At 43.6% G+C, this 23,408-nt stretch overlaps 2 protein-coding genes across 3 annotated transcripts; both read right to left on the reverse strand.

The window, feature by feature from the left end:
• Positions 1-469: 469 nt before the first annotated feature.
• On the reverse strand, positions 470-18,346 carry cacnb2b (calcium channel, voltage-dependent, beta 2b). Of its 2 annotated transcripts, XM_061797926.1 has the most exons (14): positions 18,152-18,346; positions 13,718-13,723; positions 10,555-10,620; positions 10,171-10,293; positions 9,960-10,099; positions 9,829-9,890; positions 9,721-9,746; positions 9,096-9,176; positions 8,940-8,998; positions 8,617-8,726; positions 6,774-6,925; positions 6,606-6,701; positions 2,224-2,397; positions 470-1,107 (listed from the first exon to the last, which is right to left on the reverse strand). In XM_061797926.1, the coding sequence occupies exons 1-14, from the start codon at positions 18,197-18,199 to the stop codon at positions 628-630; spliced, it is 1,623 nt and encodes a 540-aa protein (XP_061653910.1). In that variant the 5' UTR covers positions 18,200-18,346; the 3' UTR covers positions 470-627. The 2 variants fall into 2 exon arrangements, with proteins under 2 accessions (XP_061653910.1, XP_061653909.1); XM_061797925.1 differs by lacking the exons at positions 13,718-13,723; positions 18,152-18,346 and adding an exon at positions 14,141-14,435.
• Positions 18,347-18,684: 338 nt separating this feature from the next.
• On the reverse strand, positions 18,685-22,937 carry tmem236 (transmembrane protein 236). Its single transcript, XM_061797928.1, has 4 exons — positions 22,642-22,937; positions 22,318-22,390; positions 21,355-21,478; positions 18,685-20,547 (listed from the first exon to the last, which is right to left on the reverse strand). Exons 1-4 carry the CDS (start codon positions 22,887-22,889, stop codon positions 19,913-19,915), a joined length of 1,080 nt encoding a protein of 359 aa, XP_061653912.1. The 5' UTR covers positions 22,890-22,937; the 3' UTR covers positions 18,685-19,912.
• Between the last annotated feature and the right edge of the window lie 471 nt (positions 22,938-23,408).

Raw genomic sequence — 23,408 nt, forward strand, 5'->3', positions numbered from 1 at the left:
TGGCACCAAGATAACCACAAGATGGTTGCAAAGCACTATGTGAAGCTCTTCAACTCCCTTCAATATAGTTCCTTAGCACCAAGAAGGCGCCAAATCACTGCATGAAGTTCCTCAACTCCCTTGAACACAGTTCCTTCGCACCTAAATGCCGACAATATACGATGTGAAGCTTCTCAACTCACCCCATCAGTTACTTACCACCGAGATGTCAGCAAAGCGCCACATGAAGCTGCTCAACGAAAATCAACATAGTTTCTTAGTACCAAGATGGCACTTTTTTTTGTTTGTTTTTTTTAAAGGGGAATGGGCAGTGTGAATAATGTGGGTGTTGAAACCTTTTGTCAGGTGTGGCTCTCCTGACAACTGTAAGTACTACAACTACTTTTACTAGTACTACTATACTACTAATAACACATTGGTTTATATAGAGCTTACCTACAGTATCAATCAAAAAAACTAATATAGTCACTTGTGCTAGTGAGATTGATTTATTTGTATAACTGCTCTGTTTGCACCGAAACTAGATCAAAAGTTACTGTTATTAAAATGTTTTTTTTTTTAAATGTACAATAATAAATGTTTGTCGCTCCTATTTTTCACACATTTAGTCTAAAGTCAGAAGAGAAACTAGTGTAAATGCGAGTCCCTGTGGCCCAGCCTGGGGTTTCTGTCTCGGTCCTTGTCCCTCTCCCTGGCTCCTCCTCTCCTCTCTCGCTCTCCGTCTCTGCCCTGGTGGTTGTTGTGGTCCGGCAGAAAATGCTGGCGAGGCCTGTGGTGGTCGTGGTCGTCGCGGTGATGATGGTGATGATGATGGCGGTGATGGTGTTGGTCCCGCTGGTTATAGCGTCCATCCTCCTCCTCGTCCTCGTCCTCGTCAAGCCTCCGGGTGTGACTGGCGTCTGTTCTGCGGTGATGGTGGTGACGATGGTGGCGAGAGTGCTGGCCTCGCTGGATTTCTGTGCTCAGGATATGCTCCTCGTCATCGTCCTGTCCTCGACCCTCGTCGGGTTTCTGCTGCTGGGCAGAGGCGGCGGGCTCCTGGCCGGAAGGGTTGTCGCGGGGACCCTTCCTCTTGGGCGCGGCCGACTTCTTGCTCTTCTGCTCGTCCTGGCAAAGTGAAAGGCAACGCACTTTTTGACTTTTCAACATGCTGAGGCCATTTCAGTATTTTGAATTACCATTAAAGTCAAAATGAAACTACAATAAGAATACCGAATAGGAAATTAATTAAAAATAAGGAGAATAATTAATTATGAATTATGAACATTAATTAGGGTGGGTAGGACATCCTGTAATTTGGGGTAAACATTTTATATATTTTATAATTATTCTTTTTTTTTTTTTTAAACATGATGAATCCATTTGTTAAGTATTTTGTATAAAAGTGAGCAATCCATTTGTTAAATATTTTTTCAAATAAAATATAACAACAGTAACAAAAATACTAAAAAGTAAATGCAAATATTAATTATAAGTTCTTGAACAATTAACCTCTCGATAATTTTAAAAATAAAGATAATCAAATATTTTTTAAATACTGTCATTTTGGATCAATCTTATATTCAAATGCATTTCAAATTTTTATCATTTTTCAAACATGATTGGGCCATTTTTTGGTATTAATAAAACATATTTAATTTTGCTACTGTTACATTGTAATTTTACCAGGGAAAAAAAAACTTATTTTTCATGAGTAAAAAATATCCAATACAGACCTGTTTTTAGGCTTTCATATTTGTGAACCCTATCTTCAACAAAATTTTCAAAGTATGATTATTCTCATAATATTGTACACTTTTCCTACTAAAATTATGATTGCAATCATATAATATTTGGAGTTTTTTTTTTCCTCTATCGTCATTTTTTGTTCTTTTCTAATAATGACCCTAACACTCAGTAGTAAATACATTTGGTTTCAAATAATTTCAAAAAGTTGTGGATGGTAAGAGGAGACACAAATGAATGCAATGATGGAGTGGAATTGGATGATATGTCACTCACCAGAAAATGTCACTTGAGCATCTTTTCAGTGAAGGAGTAGGATGACGGGGAGAAATGAAATGTCAGATGAATAAATAGAAGCAAAAAGATATAACTGTAAGCATTCCTGCAATATTTATACGATATGCCTCTGTGGCCAGACTGATGGGTGGGACATGTTATGAGATGACATGACATCACACGGGCTGTTATGATATGTCACGCGTCCCCCGTGTTACCCACCGGTCTGACGGTGGGACTGGTGGGCAGCGTGTTCTCGGCCAGGCGGGCCACCAGATCGTTTGTGGGTTCCATCTCAGGAGGATGCGTGGCCCTCCAGTACAACTCCAAGTAGTCGGCGATGTGCTCGCAGGCGTCCAGCAGCTGGTTCTCGTCCAAGATAACGTCGAACATTTCCTATGGAAATGGACCAAAAAAACAAAACAAAACATAAAAACAGACATTAGTCATTCCGGCAGGATAAACATCAAAGGACACTTCATTAGGAACACCCGTAGAATTTCATGAGATCCAGTGCAAGAGTCAAACAATAATTCTACCTTTAAAATGATAATAATAATGTTGAGTTTTGATTTACAGTCATTTCGTAATGTTTATTATTGTGGTTGTAATTTTCAATGCAAAGCATCATACTGAGTGACAAATGTTTGTAATATTTTATAATTAATCATTAATCATTAACATAAATACATATGGTACACCTGCATTATTTTTAAGAAACAATTAAAATGATCAGCTTATTTAGTGAAATAATAATACAAATATTAATAATGAAATTATTATTTATTGAAAAGTAATATTATTACTATTAATTGTATTATTTAAATACAACAGGCATTCCTGAAAATCTATATGAATATTTTAAAAGACATTTTATTTATCAAATAGTAGCTAGTATTATGAAATATTAATAATAATAGTGAAATAAAAATAATAAAAAAGAATAATAAAAAATTGCAATTACTATTATTAGTTTGAAAACTAAATAATGTAATCCAGAAAAAAAAACATTTTTTGCATGACAAATTTAAAAGTACTTTTATTATTTATTTATTGAACTATTTATAAGTTCAATAAATAACAATAGATATTCCATCCATCCATCCATTCTCTACCGCTTATCCGGGTCGGGTCGCGGGGGCAGTAGCTTCAGCAGGGACGCCCAGACTTCCCTCTCCCCAGCCACTTCATCCAGGTCTTCCGGGGGGATCCCGAGGCGTTCCCAGGCCAGCCGAAGGATGTAGTCTCTCCAGCGTGTCCTGGGTCGTCCCCGGGGTCTCCTCCCGGTGGGACATGCCCGGAACACCTCACCAGGGAGGCGTCCGGGAGGCATCCGAATCAGATGCCCCAGCCGCCTCATCTGGCTCCTCTCAATGCGGAGGAGCAGCGGCTCTACTCTGAGATCCTCCCGGATGACCGAGCTTCTCACCCTATCTCTAAGGGAGAGCCAGGACACCCTGCGGAGGAAACTCATTTCGGCCGCTTGTATCCGGGATCTTGTTCTTTCGGTCACGACCCACAGCTCGTGACCATAGGTGAGGGTAGGAACGAAGATCGACCGGTAAATTGAGAGCTTCGCCTTTCGGCTTAGCTCTTTCTTTACCACAACGGACCGATACAAAGTCCGCATCACTGCAGACACTGCACCGATCCACCTGTCGATCTCCCGTTCCATTCTTCCCTCACTCGTGAACAAGACCCCAAGATACTTGAATTCCTCCACTTGGGGCAGGATCTCATCCCCGACCTGGAGATGGCATGCCACCCTTTTCCGACTGAGGACCATGGTCTCAGATTTGGAGGTGCTGATTCTCATCCCAGCCGCTTCACACTCGGCTGCGAACTGCTCCAATGAGAGTTGGCGGTCACGGCTTGATGAAGCCAACAGAACCACATCATCTGCAAAAAGCAGAGATGCAATACTGAGGCCACCAAACCGGACCCCCTCTACGCCTCGGCTGCGCCTAGAAATTCTGTCCATAAAAGTTATGAACAGAATCGGCGACAAAGGGCAGCCTTGGCGGAGTCCAACCCTCACCGGGAACGAGTCCGACTTACTGCCGGATATGCGGACCAAACTCTGACTCCGGTCGTACAGGGACCGAACAGCCCGTATCAGGGGGTTCGGTACCCCATACTCCCGAAGCACTCTCCACAGGACTCCCCGAGGGACACGGTCGAACGCCTTCTCCAAGTCCACAAAACACATGTAGACTGGTTGGGGGCGAACTCCCATGCACCCTCGAGGACCCTGCCGAGGGTGTAGAGCTGGTCCACTGTTCCACGGCCAGGACGAAAAACACACTGCTCCTCCTGAATCTGAGATTCGACTTCCCGACGGACCCTCCTCTCCAGCACCCCTGAATAGACCTTACCAGGGAGGCTGAGCAGTGTGATCCCCCTGTAGTTGGAACACACCCTTCTTAAAAAGGGGGACCACCACTCCAGTCTGCCAATCCAGAGGCACTGTCCCCGATGTCCACGCGATGTTGCAGAGGCGTGTCAACCAGGACAGCCCCACAACATCCAGAGCCTTTAGGAACTCCGGGCGAATCTCATCCACCCCCGGGGCCCTGCCACCGAGGAGCTTTTTAACTACCTCGGTGACCTCAAACCCAGAGATAGGAGAGCCCGCCTCAGAGAACCCACACTCTGCTTCCCCATGGGAAGGCGTGTCGGTGGAATTGAGGAGGTCTTCGAAGTATTCTCCCCACCGACTCACAACGTCCCGAGTCGAGGTCAGCAGCGCCCCATCCCCACTATACACAGTGTTGGTGGTGCACTGCTTTCCTCTCCTGAGACGTCGGATGGTGGACCAGAATTTCCTCGAAGCCGTCCGGAAGTCTTTCTCCATGGCCTCACCGAACTCCTCCCATGCCCGGGTTTTTGCTTCAGCGACCACCAAAGCTGCATTTCGCTTGGTCAGCCGGTACCCATCAGCTGCCTCAGGAGTCCCACAGGCCAAAAAGGCCCAATAGGACTCCTTCTTCAGCTTGACGGCATCCCCACCTTATGGCCACAGCTCCGGTCGCCCGCCTCAGCAACGGAGGCGGGGAATATGGTCCACTCGGACTCGATGTCCCCCGCCTCCCCCGGAACATGAGCAAAGTTCTGTCGGAGGTGGGAGTTGAAACTCCTTCTGACAGGGGATTCTGCCAGACGTTCCCAGCAGACCCTCACAATACGTTTGGGCCTGCCACGTCGGACCGGCATCTTCCCCCACCATCGAAGCCAACTCACCACCAGGCGGTGATCAGTTGACAGCTCCACCCCTCTCTTCACCCGAGTGTCCAAGACATGCGGCCGCAAGTCCGATGACACGACCACAAAGTCGATCATCGAACTGCGACCTAGGGTGTCCTGGTGCCAAGTGCACGTGTGGACACCCTTATGCTTGAACATGGTGTTCGTTATGGACAATCCGTGACGAGCACAGAAGTCCAATAACAGAACACCGCTCGGGTTCTGATCGGGGGGGCCGTTCCTCCCAATCTCGCCCTTCCAGCTCTCACTGTCATTGCCCACGTGAGCATTGAAGTCCCCCAACAGAACAATGGAGTCCCCAGCGGGAGCGCTCTCCAGCACCCCCTCCAAGGACTCCAAAAAGGGTGGGTACTCTGAACTGCTGTTTGGTGCATAGGCACAAACAACAGTCAGGACCCGTCCCCCCACCCGAAGGCGGAGGGAGGCTACCCTCTCGTCCACCGGGGTGAACCCCAACGTACAGGCGCCGAGCCGGGGGGCAATAAGTATACCCACACCTGCTCGGCGCCTCTCACCACGGGCAACTCCAGAGTGGAAGAGAGTCCAACCCCTCTCGAGAGGACTGCTACCAGAGCCCAAGGTGTGTGTGGAGGCGAGTCCGACTATATTGAGTCGAAACTTCTCGACCTCACACACCAGCTCGGGCTCCTTCCCTGCCAGAGAGGTGACATTCCACGTCCCTAGAGCCAGCTTCTGTAGCCGGGGAGCGGATCGCCAAGGTCCCCGCCTTCGGCCACCGCCCAGCTCACACTGCACCCGACCCCTATGGCCCCTCCCACAGGTGGTGAGCCCATGGGAAGGGGGACCCACGTTACCCTTTCGGGCTGTGCCCGGCCGGGCCTCATGGGTGCAGGCCCGGCCACCAGGCGCTCGCCTTCAAGCCCCACCACCAGGCCTGGCTCCAGTGGGGGGCCCCGGTGGCCCGCGTCCGGGCAAGGGAAAACGAAGTCCATTGTTTGTCGTCATCATTAGGGGTCTTTGATAGATATAGATATTGTAAAATAATATAAATAAATCCTTTTATTAATATTTCATAAACAATAGCGCTATTCTCAGCAGCATCTAATGTTCTGGTTGGTATTTGAATAATAATAATAATTCTTATTATTATTTTATTTTTTTTAAACAGAAGACATCCTATCCCATAATGTGTACGGGTGACCCAAATAAAGTTTTTTTTTTTTTTAAATCTGTGTGGTTTAAAAAGCTTAACCTTCAAAATGGGATGATTAAATTAACTACAATATATTGTCATTCCATATTGTTATTATACAACGGGTGTTATCATATTCAAAAACAGTTGCTTTTCGGCCCATATTCGGCCACGGGATGCCGCTGACCGGCGGACACTGGGCGAGCTTGTCTGCAGCCACCAGCTGGACATTGAGGTGTTTGGTCTGAGACTTTCCCCTGGTCTTGATCAGCCTGGTCAACACCTGTCGAAAAGTAAGTACATTTCTGTAAATACATATCTTTAACGATTATATCTTCTCACAAGTGGAGCTTACCTTCGGAGAGGAAATCTTGACGTAGACGAGGATGGGAGCTAGGGAGGTCTTGGACACCTGTAAAGGGTGGTTGACGGTGTCCGCATCCAGCACCACCAGCTGCAGGCTGCGGGCCAGTTCAAATATGCGCTCCACCTCCCCCTGGATCTGGGCTGAAATGGCACAAGCACATCTCACAGGTAATTCATCAATTCTCATTCACTGACCTATTGTCTACATAAGGCAGACATAGCAGAGATAAACAAGCGTCCATGTTCTTCTTCTGAATTAGCACTCCAAACATGCATTGAGATTTTAATTATATAACAATATCGTGTTTTCTCACATAGCAGTTCAGTACCTCAACTGCAGAGTACCAGGTGTTCATTGGAGGTAAGCTTTCATTTGTACGAAAGCATATGATAATAATTTACTGATTCATAGCACCATTTTTCTTTCCACAAATAAATGAAGAGATGTCACGAAATAACATGTATTATAATGAATATTAATAACAGACCTGTTGGGTTTTGAGCTCATTTACTTACTCAGCTGCAGAGCGTATCAGGCAGTTATTAAAAGCAAGGATTGAATTTTTACAAATGCATTTTAATATCAAATTAAATAATATACCGTCTATATATATTTATATATATATATATATATATATATACACACACACACACATACATTATATTATATACATTTTCCCATTAGCTTCTATTTTTTTTAATATATACTGTACATATATACAGTATAAAGCTATACACACGCGCATACACACTCACACACGTGAAATACAGGAAATACATAATTACAGTTAAGTTTATATTACACTGGCATAATTTGTAAGATGTATACCATTATTTCAGGTAAAACACATTTTATTTTTATTTTAATGGAATTCAATTAATAAGGCATTTCAGAATAGCAGAATCATTCTACTAAACATAGCAATAAAGAAAATAATGAGATTGCGCCCATTCATTCATCTGTCACATTTTCCTCAAATTTGCAAATGTTTCATACATTCTGTCAGGGTCTGTAACTATCTGAGCATACAGTATATAAAGTATATAAATATTGGCGGAGTAGTTTAGTCTTTAAAACTATTCCAACTCAGAAGTAGCGCGACGAAACGCTAACAATGCGAACAGCTAGCCTGCTAGCGTCCCACGTGTACATGGTGCTTCAGTGCACAATCGAACACCGCTAAATACTAACGATATGCTAAACGTTAGCTCAAAAAGTAAGTAAATAAATAAAACTGTTTTAATAGTGCAATTGGAAAAGTCTGCTACTGAGCTATATATATATATATATATATATATAAAATATTTCAACAGTCAATGTGTCAAGACCACCATCAGGCATTTTGTAAAGGCAGACAAGTGGGATTGTACATTTGGCCACTACAGGAAGGAGCAGCGGGATGACGGAGCATTCTAACACTGATAACATGGAAACGCATTCCCTTATACGTACCAGCGGCATCTGCATCAGGTGACAAAAGAACAACAAGAAGACAAAATTGAAAGTAACAAAGTACGTGACATTAGTAGTTGTGTTATAATGGGAGGCAACATGTATTAGCATAAAGCTAAATATGGCTTGTGTCGGGCCGAAACTGTCTTCGGGCAAATTTGGTCAATTTCATATTTTTCACAAATCCATACTATTGGTCAGTCCTCATGAGGGTGTGTTATTTTTAGCAATGATCGACCAATCTAAAGTGTTGAAACTGGCTTAATGATGCAATGCTAATGGCGCAACAAACATATCGGTTTTTATCTCCTGAAAAGTGACGATTTTGTAAATATGAGTATTCCGCCCGACACCGTACTTAAAAATACAGTATATGTACCTAAATTGGAGCGGGTGTTGGTGCGGTCAATTAATGCTTTTTTTCCAGGGTTGTTGAATATGGAGCGTTTGGCCAGAGAGATGTCCGCTGTCACCCGTGTGATTGTGATTCTGCAGGAAAGAAATTCAATTATTATTCTTCATATTCAGGTAGTCCTCAGTTTGCAGGTTATAAATGGCACGCAATGAACTAGTTATGTGGTCACACGGCACAATTTTTCATGCTTAGGTACCGTTGTACTTACAAACATTAAATGACTACTAGAACTTTCCTTTGGACTCAAGTTTTCTTTTCCGACATAAACAGCACCACACTTAACTGACCTGCCGTCAAAACGATGTTTCAAGAAGTCAAAGAGAGCTTTTTGCATCATGTCTGTAACCTAGAGCGCCAGGAAAGGGGATTCCAAGAGGCATCATTTCGATATTAAATAAAGCGTGAGGTTGAAGTGGGGGCTCTTTAAGAGGGCGGGAGCTCACCTCTAAGCCCTTCAGTGATGGCCCCATGAGAACCACGGGGCGCATGGTGGGCACCACGTCGTACATGGACACCTGTTCCCCCTGCGCCCAATCAAAGACACAACTATTCAGTCTCATTGCGCTGTTTGTATTTTGAAACAGTGCCACCTATTGGATTGAATGACCTCATAGCAGTTTAGGCATTTTTTTTTTTCACAACTGAAAACAGTCATCCCATCCCATCTATCCATCCATCCACTCTCTACTGGTTATCCGGCGGGGCAGAAGCTTCAGCAGGAAAGTCCGGACTTCCCTCTCCCCAGCCACTTCGTTCACCTCCTCCGGGGGGGGGTTCCCGAGGCGTTCCCAGGTCAGCTGGGAGACGTAGTCCAGGAGCAAAAGAATTAGATGCCTGAGCCACCTTATTGCACCTTACTGCTCCTTTCGATGCAGCGGCTCGCTATCTGTAAGGGAGAGCCCGGAGACCCTGTGGAGGAAACCCATTTCGGCCCCTCTTATGCTGCCTCTCGACAAAACTCCGCCGGGATGGGCTCCCGTTCAACTGCGCCCCGTATGAGAATAAGCGCGATAACTGTAGATGGATGGAAGTCTACAGTATATGATTAAAGAAAAATAACTGACTTACCGGCTTCTTTTTCACTTGCTGATTGGCTGTTGAAGGAGACGGTGGGTTTACATTTACTCATGTTGGCAATATCTGGACTGTATGTGGACTTCCTATTTCCAATCTCACCTTGCGAAGGTGGCGTGTATTTCTTTGAATTCATATCTTGAGCCACTTGTGATGACGCTTTGCTGAAACAAAGGAGATTAGATTTGATTAAACAGCACTTCAAAAGTCAAGTTTGGTTAATGATGGCCTACTTGGCTAAGGCCTTGGCCGCCTTCCTGGCCTGGACTTCTCTCCTGATCAGGATGGTCTCCAGGTTGACCGGACTGGGGATGAAGCCCACCACGCCGTCCTCCTTCACCGGTCGCCCGATCCACCATTCGTTGTTGAATTTCTGTTAATCCCAGACCAAAACATGGAACAAAAGTGCCCCACACGTGTATCCCACACCTGAATGTTCCCAACCTCTTTAACATGGAGGAAGTCTCGGGCCTCAAAGGTGATCGCCTGGCCCGGCACCGGCACGTTGTCGTCATCTGCCGGCGTGTAGGAGAAGTTGCAGCGTACGGCGAAAGCCACAGGCCGGTACTGAGGACATGGACACCAGAGCGGCTATCATGAACAACTGTCGAAAGGAGCGTTCACATGAATTTTAGGCCAGCCACGCTGGATCTTTTTTGACTCTGGATAATTGCTAGTTGATCTAGAGTAGGCGACAGTGCAGTTGCACTAGCCAAACATATCATCAACTAATTCTAAATCAACCTTATTTATTGAACTAATCATAATTATTCATCTGAGGGAGACATTTTGGAGACTGAATGAGGGCTGCAGTTAAGTCTGAAATACCTTTGCTTTCTCCAACTGCACCTGGGCGTTTCTTTCCTCAGCGGCGTCCGAGTCGTGACGCTCTCCCTGAAGGAGGACACAACAGTATTCATTATTCCTCCGCTTTGATTAACAGTGCGCAAAGTCAAAAAGTACTTCCGAGAAGCTACTTTCGGGGTTCCCGAGACGATATTGGGTTTACTCTGAGCTGGCGTAGACATCTGCTCGCACAGCACCCGGCTGTCCTATGAGCCAATGTCACCCGGCCAATAACATATGCACGACGCCCCCGCTGAATTATTCAACGATGCTGATGACTTTTGGAGATGTCTTCTTCTGGCTGGAACAAACCATCCTTCATTTGTGATTATACCTTAGATACCACTGCTCTTCAACGACCCTATTTCCTCAAATAGTAGCTGTGCCCCAAGACTGTTCAAACGCTGACTAGAAACGTGTACTGACTGCTCGAGCGCTAACTAGAAATGTGCTAACAGTTCGAATGCTGAATAGAAACATGTACCGTTGGCTTGAGTGCGGACTAGAAATGTGAACTGCTTGATCGAGCGCTGATGAGAAAAATCTACTGAGTGGTTCCCGGAAACGTACTAATTGCTGGAGCACTGACAAGAAATATGCACCGATTGCTCGAGTGCTGACTAGAGCACTGACTAGAACCCTACTGCTTGCTCGAACGCTGCTGCTCGAGCACTGACTAGGAACACGTGCTGATTGCTCGATTGCTGACTAGAAACATCACCTTTTCTCAAGTCATCCCAAACTGTTTGATTTTCACTAATTACAGTGCATTGTTTGTGCAAAATCCTACGAAATGCTCAGAAGAATTTCCTTATATGTAGTATATCGTTTGACAATGGTACCCAACAGTGACACACTGTATTTACCCATTCGAGTAAATGCAACTCGATTGGCTATCAAGCAGCTTTTTTGCGACTCATTTCCCGTTGGCCCGCCAACGAGGTTCTGACGCTCGGCCCCCGGGTGCTGAAAAACTCCCCAAAAGCCTCCTGTGCTGCTGCAACTGACCCTCGCTTACTTTGCCTCATTTTAATACGCCGTCATGAGATGGCTAAATTCATTTGCATGCTGTGCACGTCCCAATCCTGTTGTCTCTCAGACACTTTTTACTTGGGCAAAGGTAAAGGCTACATGCCAGCACTTTTCACAGCCAATTCTATATTTTATAGGAGGTAAAAAAAAATACAATAAAAATTCAACATGCTTCCCATTTAAAGGACCTCTCTCCTTCATGATTGTCTCCCAGTAAGGAGATTAAGATAGCACGCCCAATCCGGGATTTAAAAAGAGAGAGAGAGAGAAAGATAGAAACGACTCCATGTCAGCCCTTAGATAAGCGATACCAAACTGTACAGTATTATTATTTTTATCTGTAACTTTAGGCCTGGCTAGCGCCGCACTTGTAATGGAGACGTTTGATTTCCTTTGAAATGGAAATGAATCTTGATCACAGCCATTACCTTAAGTCTTAAAAGTATTTGTCATTTTCTTTGGCTTTTTTGTGACGCCACCACATAAGCGTATGGCAAACACACACACACACACAAACTATTATACGTTGATAATGGAGACGATTTTTGACAAAGAGGTAACATAAACGTCATTATAATTATTGTCATAATTATGGCCCACAAATTGTTCAGACCAAAAGTGACGAGGAATGTATTACACTTTTCATAAAGTCAAACGTGCAATCTGTGAGACTGCTATGGCTCACTTTTTTTTTTTTCCCCATTTATGGGAAAACGAGTGCGAATGTGAGCTCTGATGCTAAGACTAATACCGTACTGTTACCTGCAGTATTTTAATGCTAGGAACAAACCCAATCCTTAGTTTCTGTTCAGAATGTGTGCTTACTGGTTTGAACATATTTTTTTCAAACGTTCATACTTCCAGATTGCTGCCCCACTTCCTGGCCCAGAAAGGAGAGCAGGTATCTGGATGGAAAGGCGGCGTAAGAGGCTTAAGAGAGGTCGCCGGCAATAGGCCAGGCAAAGACACGCTGCCAAGTTTTGTTTTTTTTAGACACTCAAACGCCACACGCAGCCTGCCATCATGTTTCTCATCACATCATCAAAACCAGTAACCGTAGTTCCTAATAGACAGCTAACCAGTAAGGATGCTAACTACCTATTTCGTCACAGCTACTAGTCACCAACATGCTCAGTCTAGTCCAATCCAATGAACTTCTTCAAAGATTTTCAGCCTGGGGCAGAACTGGGAGAGGGGCTGCTTTCTAATCCACAGCAGGGGGGCGGATCGGGTGGCGGCCAAAGCCACTGGCTACCCAGATATGTGATCCAATACTACTTTTTCTGTGAAACCACCAGAAAGGGGTACCAAAAAATAAATAAAAATAAAAAAAATGCAGCCAAAAGCGACGAATCTGGACCATCGCAAAAATACATCACAGTCGGAGACACTTTGCCGTACACGGGTGATGTTGTTTCTGTGTGCTTAGGAGGAGTGTGTGCTGTCCAGGCTGACACCCACACAGGGGACACAGAGGTTTTATCAAGTGTAATGGGAAAAACTGTCTATTTTGGCTACCAAGGACTTGGTACCTATGAATAAGAGTTTAGTTTCATCACTGTTGAGTTGTAGAAAGTTGGATGAGAACCAGTGCTTGAGTTCAGAGAAGCAGTCAGTAAGGGAGGAAGGAGGAAGCGTGCCAGTGCGTTTGGTGGAGTTGGGTGTCGTCCGTGTGAAAGTAAAAGTTGAAATTGAATTTATGGAAAATATTCCCAAAATGTAGGATGTATGTGATAAAGAGGAGGGGGGGCCAAGACAGAACCCTGGGGCACACCAGAAGAAACTGGGGACTGATGGGATTTGAATGGTTTTATTTGAACAAACTGTATTGTACTGTATTGGTGTGGCCTGGCAGTGCTGCGGCGGCCGTCGGCCGGCTGGGTCTCATTCGCACTAAAAACACAGAAACTTTTTTTTGTGTGTGTGCGTGTGTGTGAAAGCCCATGTGCATTTTTGATTGGCTGTTACATCTGTTAAGTCACGACGCCGTGCATCAGTGATTTTAGTTTTGAATCGCAGCGAAACCACCCTGAAATGGTCCATTGACCGAATTGTCAACAGTTTGAATCCCATCTCCGACTGTCCGCTGCTGAAGTGTCCTTGGGCAAGACACTGACCCCTAAATTGACCCCAGGCATTGTAAATGACAAACTGATTTCAATTACCTTACCCGATTAAAAATAAAATTATAATATTCAATCTTAACTTCTCAGAGAAAAAAACAACAACAACTGCCGAACTGCATCAGATCAAGCGGAATAGTAATATCATCCAACATTAAAGCCTTCTCTTGCATTGAGTTCTGAGGATGCATCAACTACCGGTCGTGGTTCCAGACTATTAGAGATTATGCAACTCCTTCTCCATCCACACCATAGTGATATATAGGCCGTCAACACACGCACACTGACTGGTTTTTGTGGAGTGGAAAGGCCTCACACAGGGATTAGCGCCCAACACAACAGATGGCGCGTTCTGTCACACTTCCTGTTCCAAGTGCACGCGCACCAACACACAACAAATGGAGTCTTTTTACCTTTTTCTTGGGCGGCATGCTGCTGTCATTCCACGCGCGTCCGAGTTTGGGGGTTCACGTGCGGCGCCGTTTGGGTGACACTTGGGCCACCATGTTGCAACACCGGCGAGGGGACTTGCCCAGCGATGGGCGTAAAATCACTTCCCAAAGGGAAAAAAAGTAAAGAAGAAGGGGGAAGGAAGAAAGAAAGAAGAGAAAAAAAAAAAAAAAAAGCGCACGATTCTTCTTCTTCTTCCACGGAGACGGCGACAGGCGTGGGACTGAGGGGGTGCGTGAGGGTGGGTGGGTGGGTTTCGCCTGAGCGTATTAACGGCTTATTCCCCGGTGCCCATCTGTTGCGCGCGTCTTCCAGCAGCGAGCAGACCGACGCGCGGTGCACGCCGGTTAAATAAACCCGCCAGTGCATGCGCGTTGGGTTTGTCATCCATGCTCCAAGTGTGTGTGTGTGTGTGTGTGTGCGTGTGCATTTGTTGAGTTGGACTAAAACGTGAGTCAGTGAAGCGGCACAATCCAATGGGGAGATTGCATTCAAAAGCATGTCATTCCAGTGTGGGCAAATCCATTTTAGTTCTCCCAATAGTCACTTGATAGTCCCCAAAAACATTTAAAAAACAATTTTTTTTAAAAATCGTAAAGTTCATTCAGATTCTTGCTGATGTTTGTGGTGTTTTTGTTTTTTTTTATATATGGGAAATAATAATGGCTATAGGTTGGGGATTAACTAATTAGATGTAACGGAATTACGTAATTTAATTACAAAAATGTATGTAATTGCATTTCTAGGAGAAAATGGGCAATAAAATTACAGTTGCTTTTGGAATTTTCCATGATTACAATTTTAGGTACGTTTGAAAAAAATTATTTATTTCACATCACTTCCTACTTCTAATGCCGACGCTTGTGATTGGCTCTCTACCGTCATGTGTCATTCTGCTCCAGTCCCAAACATGACAAACAGTGAATACAGAAAGTATTCAGACCCCCTTAAATTGTTCACTCTTTGTTATATTGCAGCAATTTGTTCTTTTTATTTTTTACTCAATGCACACACAGCACCCCATATTGACAAAAAAACGGAATTGTTGAAAGTTTTGCAGATTTATTAAAAAAGAAAAACTGAAATATCACACAGCCATAAGTATTCAGACCCTTTGCTCAGTATTTAGTAGAAGCACCCTTTTGAGCTAATACAGCCATGAGTCTTTTTGGGAATGATGCAACAAGTTTTTCCACACCTGGATTTGGGGATCCTCTGCCATTCCTCCTTGCAGATCCTCTCCAGTTCTGTAAGGTTGGATGGTGAACTTTGGTAGACAGCCATTTTCAGGTCTCTGCAGAGATGCTCAATTGGGTTTAAGTCAGGGTGGGCCATTCAAGAACAGTCACAGTGTTGTTCTGAAGTCACTCCTTCGGTATTTTAGCTGTGTGCTTAGGGTCATTGTCTTGTTGGAAGGTGAACCGTCGGCCCAGTCTGAGGTCCTGAGCACTCTGGAGAAGGAATCTTATTTCTCACCATCTCGGAGTCCTTCAGATGTTTTTTTAGCAAACTCAATGCGGGCTTTCATGTGTCTTGCACTGAGGAGAGGCTTCCGTCCGATCACTCTGCCATAAAGTCCCGACTGGTGGACGGCTGCAGTGATGGTTGACTTTCTAGGACTTTCTCCCATCTCCCGACTGCATCTCTGGAGATCAGCCACAGTGGTCTTTGGGTTCTTCTTTACCTCTCTCACCAAAGCTCTTCTCCCCCAATTGCTCAGTTTGGCCAGACGGCCAGCTCTAAGAAGGGTTCTGGTCGTCCCAAACGTCTTCCATTTAAGGATTATGGAGGCCACTGTGCTCTTAGGAACCTCAAGTGCAGCAGAATGTTTTTGTTTGTGGTGCTTTTCCGCATGATGTATACATAAGGCAACCAAAACATTTTTTAATTATGTAAAAAAAAAAATATTATTTGTGTGAAGAACAAATATGTGATTCATTTCAAAATAATAATCTATGCTTTTAATACACTTTTTTTTTTACGAGGAAAGAAAATCAATCCAAATGTAATTAGTTACTGTATATTACTTTGAGAAAGTAATTGAAGTAGTTACACTACTACTATATTTTCCATCCATCCATCCATTTTCAGAACCGCTTCTCCTCGTTCGGGTCGCGGGCGTGCTGGAGCCTATCCCAGCTATCATCGGGCAGGAGGCGGGCTACACCCTGAACTGGTTGCCAGACTATTACATTTCCAACAGGATCATTTTCAAAGTCATCTTCCCAACACTGATGCTACAGTACTCTCTTTTAGTATCCCATTAAAGGTATAGTTTGTGGTAGAAAGAAGAAAGAGAAAAAAAAAAACACTGATATAAGTTAAAACTATCTATATGACCTGACAGTAGAATATCATTATAATTGTCTTTTGATAAATTATCCCTCCCTGGCCCCCTTCTAATGTGAATTATTATTTTAAAACTCGCCACACCGTGATATGTCAATCATTTGCGTGCACACACACTTGGCACACTCGTTTTATGTAAAGTTGTAACATGATGATAATTAAGCTGGAAAGTTGCGAGAAAAAGTCGCTGGCCCTAATAACTTTATGCTGTGCGTTATTATTTTGTAGAGGTAATTAACAAGAAAAGATCCTGTATTGCAACTCGATGTATTGCCCAGGTGCACGTAATGTTGGAGCCAACGAGTGTATGACCTCTTGACACTCTATTGAAACACTGAGTGCAGCAATGACGTACTCCTGGCTTAATTCAAACAAAAACCTGTTGGATGGCTCCAGTAGGGATGGATTCTTACCCACGTACAGCCCTACTTGTTTTATTTCTAGAATGTCAGGTTAGTAACAATCATAGGCCCATTGCATGATCAGGGCTTGCATGTTGTTAAGAAGTTATTACATAAGGGAGATGATAGGAGCTATGATACGCTGAAGTAACAACACACCATTTGAAGGCTCGCCCGGGTGCAGTGAAGCATGCGAGCGCTTTACTTCCTATAAGCATCAACAAACGAGCAGCCAAGTCTCCTCAATGCAGAGCACGGACGCCTCATTAGAACAATTCTGCCTTCATCATGCTCACTTTTGGTTAACACTGTCAGAGAGGTATTCATTTCATATGTTTATTATTGTGCTTGCAGTTTGCAGTCATATTTACCAAGTACATCTGCATGTATGGATATTTATTATTCACCCGCAGGTGTACCGAATGAAGTGACCGGTGTGTATTTTCCCCACGGTGACCACATCGGGCGGTACCGTTGCCGGGGCAACGTGCTGAGAAAGTGATGTTAGGGCTGGTGATGCAGCAGGATGGAGTTCCCTTAAGTCATGTGATTGTGTCGAGTCAGTCGCCGTCACATGACCCGTGTTGCCCCCATAGATAAATAAACGGACATCTGTACTTAAGCCGCTTACAAGCAGAATGTCTGCATGTCACTGTGTGTGTACATGCGTGTGTCTGTGTGCATGAGAAAGTGAGAGAATGTGTGTACGTGTGAGAGCGAGTCAGTGATTAACAATAAAACACACAATACGTTCCAACTATTTCCAACACTACAGAAGGAGCTGAAGCTGCAATTCCCAGCATGCCTAGCGGCATTGCTGCAATCCCCAGCATGCCTAGCGGCATTTTTGTAAAACAACCTGTGAGGCCAAACATATTGGATATGCCAAAACCCCCAGGTTTTGTATATAATAAAATACATAAATATTAGTAAAATCAACACTTTTACACATACGTTTAACAATTTTGTGTTTATTTGATCAAATAATTGGATAATTATGAAGCACTAAAGTTTGTCCACCCCGGCTTTATAGAAAATAGATGGATGTTTAAACGTCTCGCCTTTGTAATAGACGCAGAAGGTACAAGGAAGTTTGTCGCTTTGGACTTTCGAGCTCCCGCTGTACACATTCAAAGAAGACAGTAAGACAGTAAGCTCCGCTTGAGCTGATTGATAATGTATTGTCATTTTACTGTCGCAGATGCACGGACGCCGGTCACTTACGTAGGTGGACTGCACTCGCCGCCAGTTGCCCAGCCCACAGCAAAACATCCAGACATCAGCTCTCGGGAGGAAGACGAGGCTGAAGATGCCCGCGAGTGAGGAACTTTGTTGTTTCGGGCCAGGCAGGCGCTTGACGTACGGGGAGTTCCCGCCTGCGTCGCCCACCGGTTCTCCTCGGGAAGTTGCGTAGGGGGAGTCAGCGTGCCAGGAAAGGTATCATCTCACTCCACATCCTCGCCATTGATCTGAGATGTTGGGGGGTCCGCCACACCATTGCCCCCCTTTCACTGCTTACCTGAGTCACTGTGTTAGCACTCTTCTTTGCGTGTTTGTGTGTGCGCGTTGCAGTTGATGCTCTGCCTCCCTGCCTCTGTTGCCATGGCGCAGCAGGTAACTTTAGGTCTAGCGCAGGAGGCACACGGTCTGAATTCAAATGACTAAGATCCCGCCCCTTTTTTCCTCTCACCCGCCCCTTCCATAATGGCTGCCTCCTTTCTGTTGTTTTCTTAAAGTAATCCTCTCTTTGGTGCGCGTCCATTAAATGAATACAAAGTGCTCTGTGGGGTTTTGATTACCTCCCCCAAGGAGGCTGAATCAACCCTTTAAATACTAGGGTAGAGCAGTTTTTTTTTGCTTTACCCAAGTAACTTTTTAAAAAATGCGGATCATGTCTAATGACACACTTTTTATGTAATAATTTTCTGATTGTTTTTCATTAGCTGGGAGAAGTCACATGGCGCTACTGTCTTGTAGTGAGTTGTCCATTTTGATTCAAGCTTTTAATTGAATTTTTTTGAAATTGTTTTTGAGAAAACATAGGAGAACAAGCAAGCAGGGGAGGCTCTATCAATTAAGCAACATTTAGTCCACTTATACATTAATATGGTTATATGTCTCTATTAAATTCCGAAGAATTGAAATTTGAAGATTAGGGGCACATTATTATTCGACAAAATTAGGTCTTACTGTTAAAACGTAGTTACATAAGCCATACTTTGTATTTCAAGGTCTCAGGTACTCGTGAAGGCTGCTGAGACACGCCACCGATACTTAAGGTAAACATTTTTGTCATGCAGTAAGTCCTTCTTGCCAGTAGTTTGCGCTACACTGCAGCAGTTTGACACCGATGAATCCTCACGTGCGTCAGAAAGAAAGGACTTTGTACACAATTATCTGCCATTGTGCAAAAATTTTGTGATATCGGTGAGTACTCAAGAGTGAGGAGTCATTCTGGTACCGGTCTAAAAAAAAGTGAAGATATCGAACATCCCGACATCATTTTTGAAGTCATTTTTGTTTGTTGATTGGCTGGGAAAGAAAGAAAAGGCAACACGTGTGGTGTACATTCTGACTCAAGGTTCCAAAATATGATTCCTTGCCCTATAAAATTGCAAAAAATATATATTTTGGGAAATTATTAAATTAAAATTGTTCCTTTTCTTTTATGTCATCTATAATTTTTTTATTTAGTTTTTTTGATTGGCTGTGACAAATAGGCTAATGGTCATAGACAGGCATTTGGGGTCCATTTTATTTATTATTACATATTTTATTATGAATATATATTTTTAGAAATTTTCTTATAATACATTAGGAACTTTACCCATGTTTTTTTTCCTGTTTTGCTGGGAGATGTCCATTTGGACTCCTGTCTTGGTAACCAAATATGGTTCCTTGGATTCATATTTGTGTGCTGTACAAAAATGTCCCATTATGAATATTTATATTATAATTTGTTGTTAGGATTATATTGTGATATTGTCAGAACATGCTGTGCCTGTTGAATATTTTCATCCTGGTCATGCAGGTGAAGTAGAAGAAGGCCAGGCTGACCAGGGCGTTTTTCACAGGAAACAAGACAGGCGTGACGGTTCCGAAGACGGCCAGCAGGGCCACCCGCATGACCAAGAAGGGAAGGTCCTGGAGGGCCACCCCGGCTGAGGACCAGAACGGTCCGTCAGGGGTGAGGACCGCCCGCAGGCAGGACAGGAAGGCCAGGATGAAAACGGGGTACACCCAGGGCGAGTAGAAGACGGCCGGCTCCCCTGCCACCCGGACCAACTCTGCCGTGTCCAACCAGAACAGGAAACAATCCACAAACACCTCTGACCTGGCGTCTCTCCTCGCCAGGAAGCCCAGGTGGCCCGAGAAGGCTCGCGAGGACGAGCGCAGGTAGGCGGCGCCGGATGTTCTGGAGGCGATCGGCACGGAACGGCCCGCGGGGACGTCGGGACGCCTGCGGGGGGCGTCGGGTTTGTTCGGGGGCTCCGGTTGACGGTTCGCCGGGGAACCGTTCTGGGTTTGGTCGGGCTGCACCTGGTTGGAGACTGAGCTGGCCGTTTCCAGGTGGGTCAGAACCGGGCCCGGCAGCTCAAAGGTCAGGTCCAGGTTGTCAACTGCAAATCACAACAGCCATTGACATCGTGTACAGCACTAGTCAGATATTTACACACAAATTTAGACACTAGAGGAGGTGTGACCAAACTTTGTCATTGACAAATAAATTGTACAATTAAAAAATAAATAAAAAATGTTAACACCAGAAAATGATTGTAGTACAATATTTGTATATTTTAGTAGCTTTAAAAAAAAAAAAAAAAAAAAACAACTTGACTTACTATATTTACCATATAATATTTAGAAACTTGTGATTTTGATGATAAAACTATGTAATGTTTCAATACATAAAATATCTGATTTGTCGACAGGCTGGGAGAAATCCCATTGTTGTTTGTACTCAAGTTGAAGTAACCCAATACGGTACCTTGCCTTGTCAAATAAATGGAAAAAAAAGTTTGATTTAAAGATATCTTATAAGGTATTATTATTATGTATTTTTTTTAAACTCAAAGCTGTAATGTTGCTGGGGGGGGAAAAAAAGCCATTTTCACCCAAGCCACTATTCAAGGAGATGACGCAATGCTGATTAGCTCCTATAATATCTTGTATTTTTCAGTATTTCATCCTGATCTGGCGCATTGAAAATGACATATGACGGAAAATGACGCACTTATAGCTAGCGATGTGCAGAACGCGTCCCTTTGTCTCCCGTTTGTAAAAAGCAAACTCAACATGCGGTGTTACCACATAGTTATTTTTCTTAGAAATGTATTTTTTTTAAATATGTCAATGAATTGGGGCCATGCAATTCTAAAACCAAATGAAACCATTGAACCTGTTATCGCTTGTAAAATGTACATTACATTGTCCAAGGAGCCTGCAGGGCCGTATCCTCTCCACCAGGTCCACGCAAGTGAGCGACAACATCACCAAGGAGACGGGCAACTCGGCAAAGTGGTCCAGGCGCACGCCCGCGTTGACTTGCACCTTAAGATAGGTATAAAAATAAAAAATAAAAATAATAATAATAATAATAATATTCCAAAAATAAAAATCTCATTATTAAGCATTTGGGCTCGTGCACTGTTAAGTGTTGAAGACCAGTCAAAAATAACAACAGGTGTACAGGCGTGTGTGTGCTGCTGGTAAAGTTAATGGGCAACCTGTCACATTACTGACTGTGTTACTGAATAGCTCACAGGGTCTTGTGATGGTGGCCATTTTCTTAAAAACGTGACTAAAGTCCTTCTTCTGAGTGCATGTGAAGACAATAATGGGTCAAAGTAGTGGCAGCTTTTGACTGGGATTAAATAGCTTACTGCATTTGATTATGCTTCATTTTGCTTTTAATTGACAAGTCTACCTACCTATTCCTTTTCATAGTATAACTTTTTTTTTTGCTGAGCATTTTTAGCAAACCTATTTCTGAAATATTTAAAAACATTTCTAATTACATTTTATTGTGCTTTTTGATATTTGTATTCACCATTTTAAATGTTTTATTATGTAATATATTTAAAGCTTTAAAAACGTTAGAATAAAAATTCTAATTGACAATTTCATCTACATTTTCTTTGTTTAGCATTTAAAAAATGTAAATAGGTTTTAAAATTATTCTCTATGAATTGCTTATTACTACTAATTATATTAATTACATAAAATATTTTTTAGTTGAGAATCCTATCATCCTGTTTATTGTTTCGCATGTTTTAATGTTTAAATATTGAAAAATATTTTTGAAATGATTATCACTTAAAAAAAAATCATAATAATAATATGTATTGTTTGATTATTTGTATTTTTTTGCATTTATTTATTTGTTTTACCTGGGAGCTGGCTATCACAATAGCAAAGCAAGGTAGTGTGCACAAGACGAGATACGCCAGCGCTGTTGGTCTCCTGGGAGGGGGGGGAATCAAACACGTAAACGTTAAAATCCAATGCAACCTCAGGACACACAATGCCGAGGGAATGTGTTTTGCAGAGCGATACTGTCATCTCGTGGCGTTTTATAGGTATTGCTTGAGCAGATAAGTGTCACGTAACTTCTAATTGGTGTTTACATTAGCACGCTCTTAATAAATATTGAACCGTTTTACTAAATTCCGATTCTCATCACACACATGACATCATCACTGCGATGCACTCACCAGCGTGCGGTCTTGAATCTCCGCCTCCTCAGGGCGTGATACCTGAGGGGCACCCACACCAGGAGGGCACAGGAGGTCACGTAGGCCACTGAGGAGGCCACCGCCAGCCAGTAGGCGGTGTCGTCGCGTCCCCTCACGTCGCTCAGCAGGCGGGCGAAGCGCTCGCCGAGCGCCAACGCGGGGAAGGCCAGCGCGGCGAACTGCAGCAGCTCGTACGCGGCCAGCTTCAGCGTCTTGGCCGAGGTCATGGCGACTGACGACGCCGACGATGATGATGACAGAGCGGCTCGGTGGACTCTGCACGCTTTGGGAACGGGAGCGATCTTACGCTGCACGCTGACAAAGCGATTGTTTTACAGCTCAGCTAGTGCTCACTTTATATGAGACACATCCCATGATGACGGCGACATTACGCAGAGCTGCACACATATTAAAACTCAAAGGTCTTCATCGGGCTACCGTACAATTCGGAATTGAAATATTACTGAAAGTGTATTGGTAATTGAAACAGTCATAGGATTTGAAAGTGAAATGGCAATTGAAATTTTATTTTGTGACTGAAGTTGTATTTAAGTAATTCAAATTGCATTTGAAATAGCAATTTAAATTGGATTTGTGACGTATTTTTCATTGAAATAGCAATTATAAATTGATTTATAATTGAAATAGTAACTGATCTTGGATTCGAAACTGAAATTGTATTTGTAATTGAAATAGATTTTGTATTTTTAAAACTAAACTTTTTTTTTAAAACTTAAAAAAATATT

The sequence above is a fragment of the Phyllopteryx taeniolatus genome, chromosome 14 (assembly GCF_024500385.1).
Source record: "Phyllopteryx taeniolatus isolate TA_2022b chromosome 14, UOR_Ptae_1.2, whole genome shotgun sequence".
NCBI classification, from domain to species: Eukaryota; Metazoa; Chordata; class Actinopteri; order Syngnathiformes; family Syngnathidae; genus Phyllopteryx; species Phyllopteryx taeniolatus.

Excerpts from the sequence above, each read along its gene's own strand:
- cacnb2b (XM_061797926.1), bottom strand. The coding sequence starts at position 18,199 with ATGTTTTGCTGTGGGCTGGGCAACTGGCGGCGAGTGCAGTCCACCTAC. Across the intron at positions 9,177-9,720 it reads AGCAAGTGAAAAAGAAGCCG|GGGGAACAGGTGTCCATGTA; the intron begins GTAAGTCAGTTA and ends GATTGGGCGCAG. Across the intron at positions 8,727-8,939 it reads AAACATCGTTTTGACGGCAG|AATCACAATCACACGGGTGA; the intron begins GTCAGTTAAGTG and ends TCTTTCCTGCAG.
- tmem236 (XM_061797928.1), bottom strand. The coding sequence starts at position 22,889 with ATGACCTCGGCCAAGACGCTGAAGCTGGCCGCGTACGAGCTGCTGCAG. Across the intron at positions 22,391-22,641 it reads AGATTCAAGACCGCACGCTG|GAGACCAACAGCGCTGGCGT; the intron begins GTGAGTGCATCG and ends CCCCCCTCCCAG. Across the intron at positions 20,548-21,354 it reads CTGCAGGCTCCTTGGACAAT|TTGACAACCTGGACCTGACC; the intron begins GTAATGTACATT and ends TGTGATTTGCAG.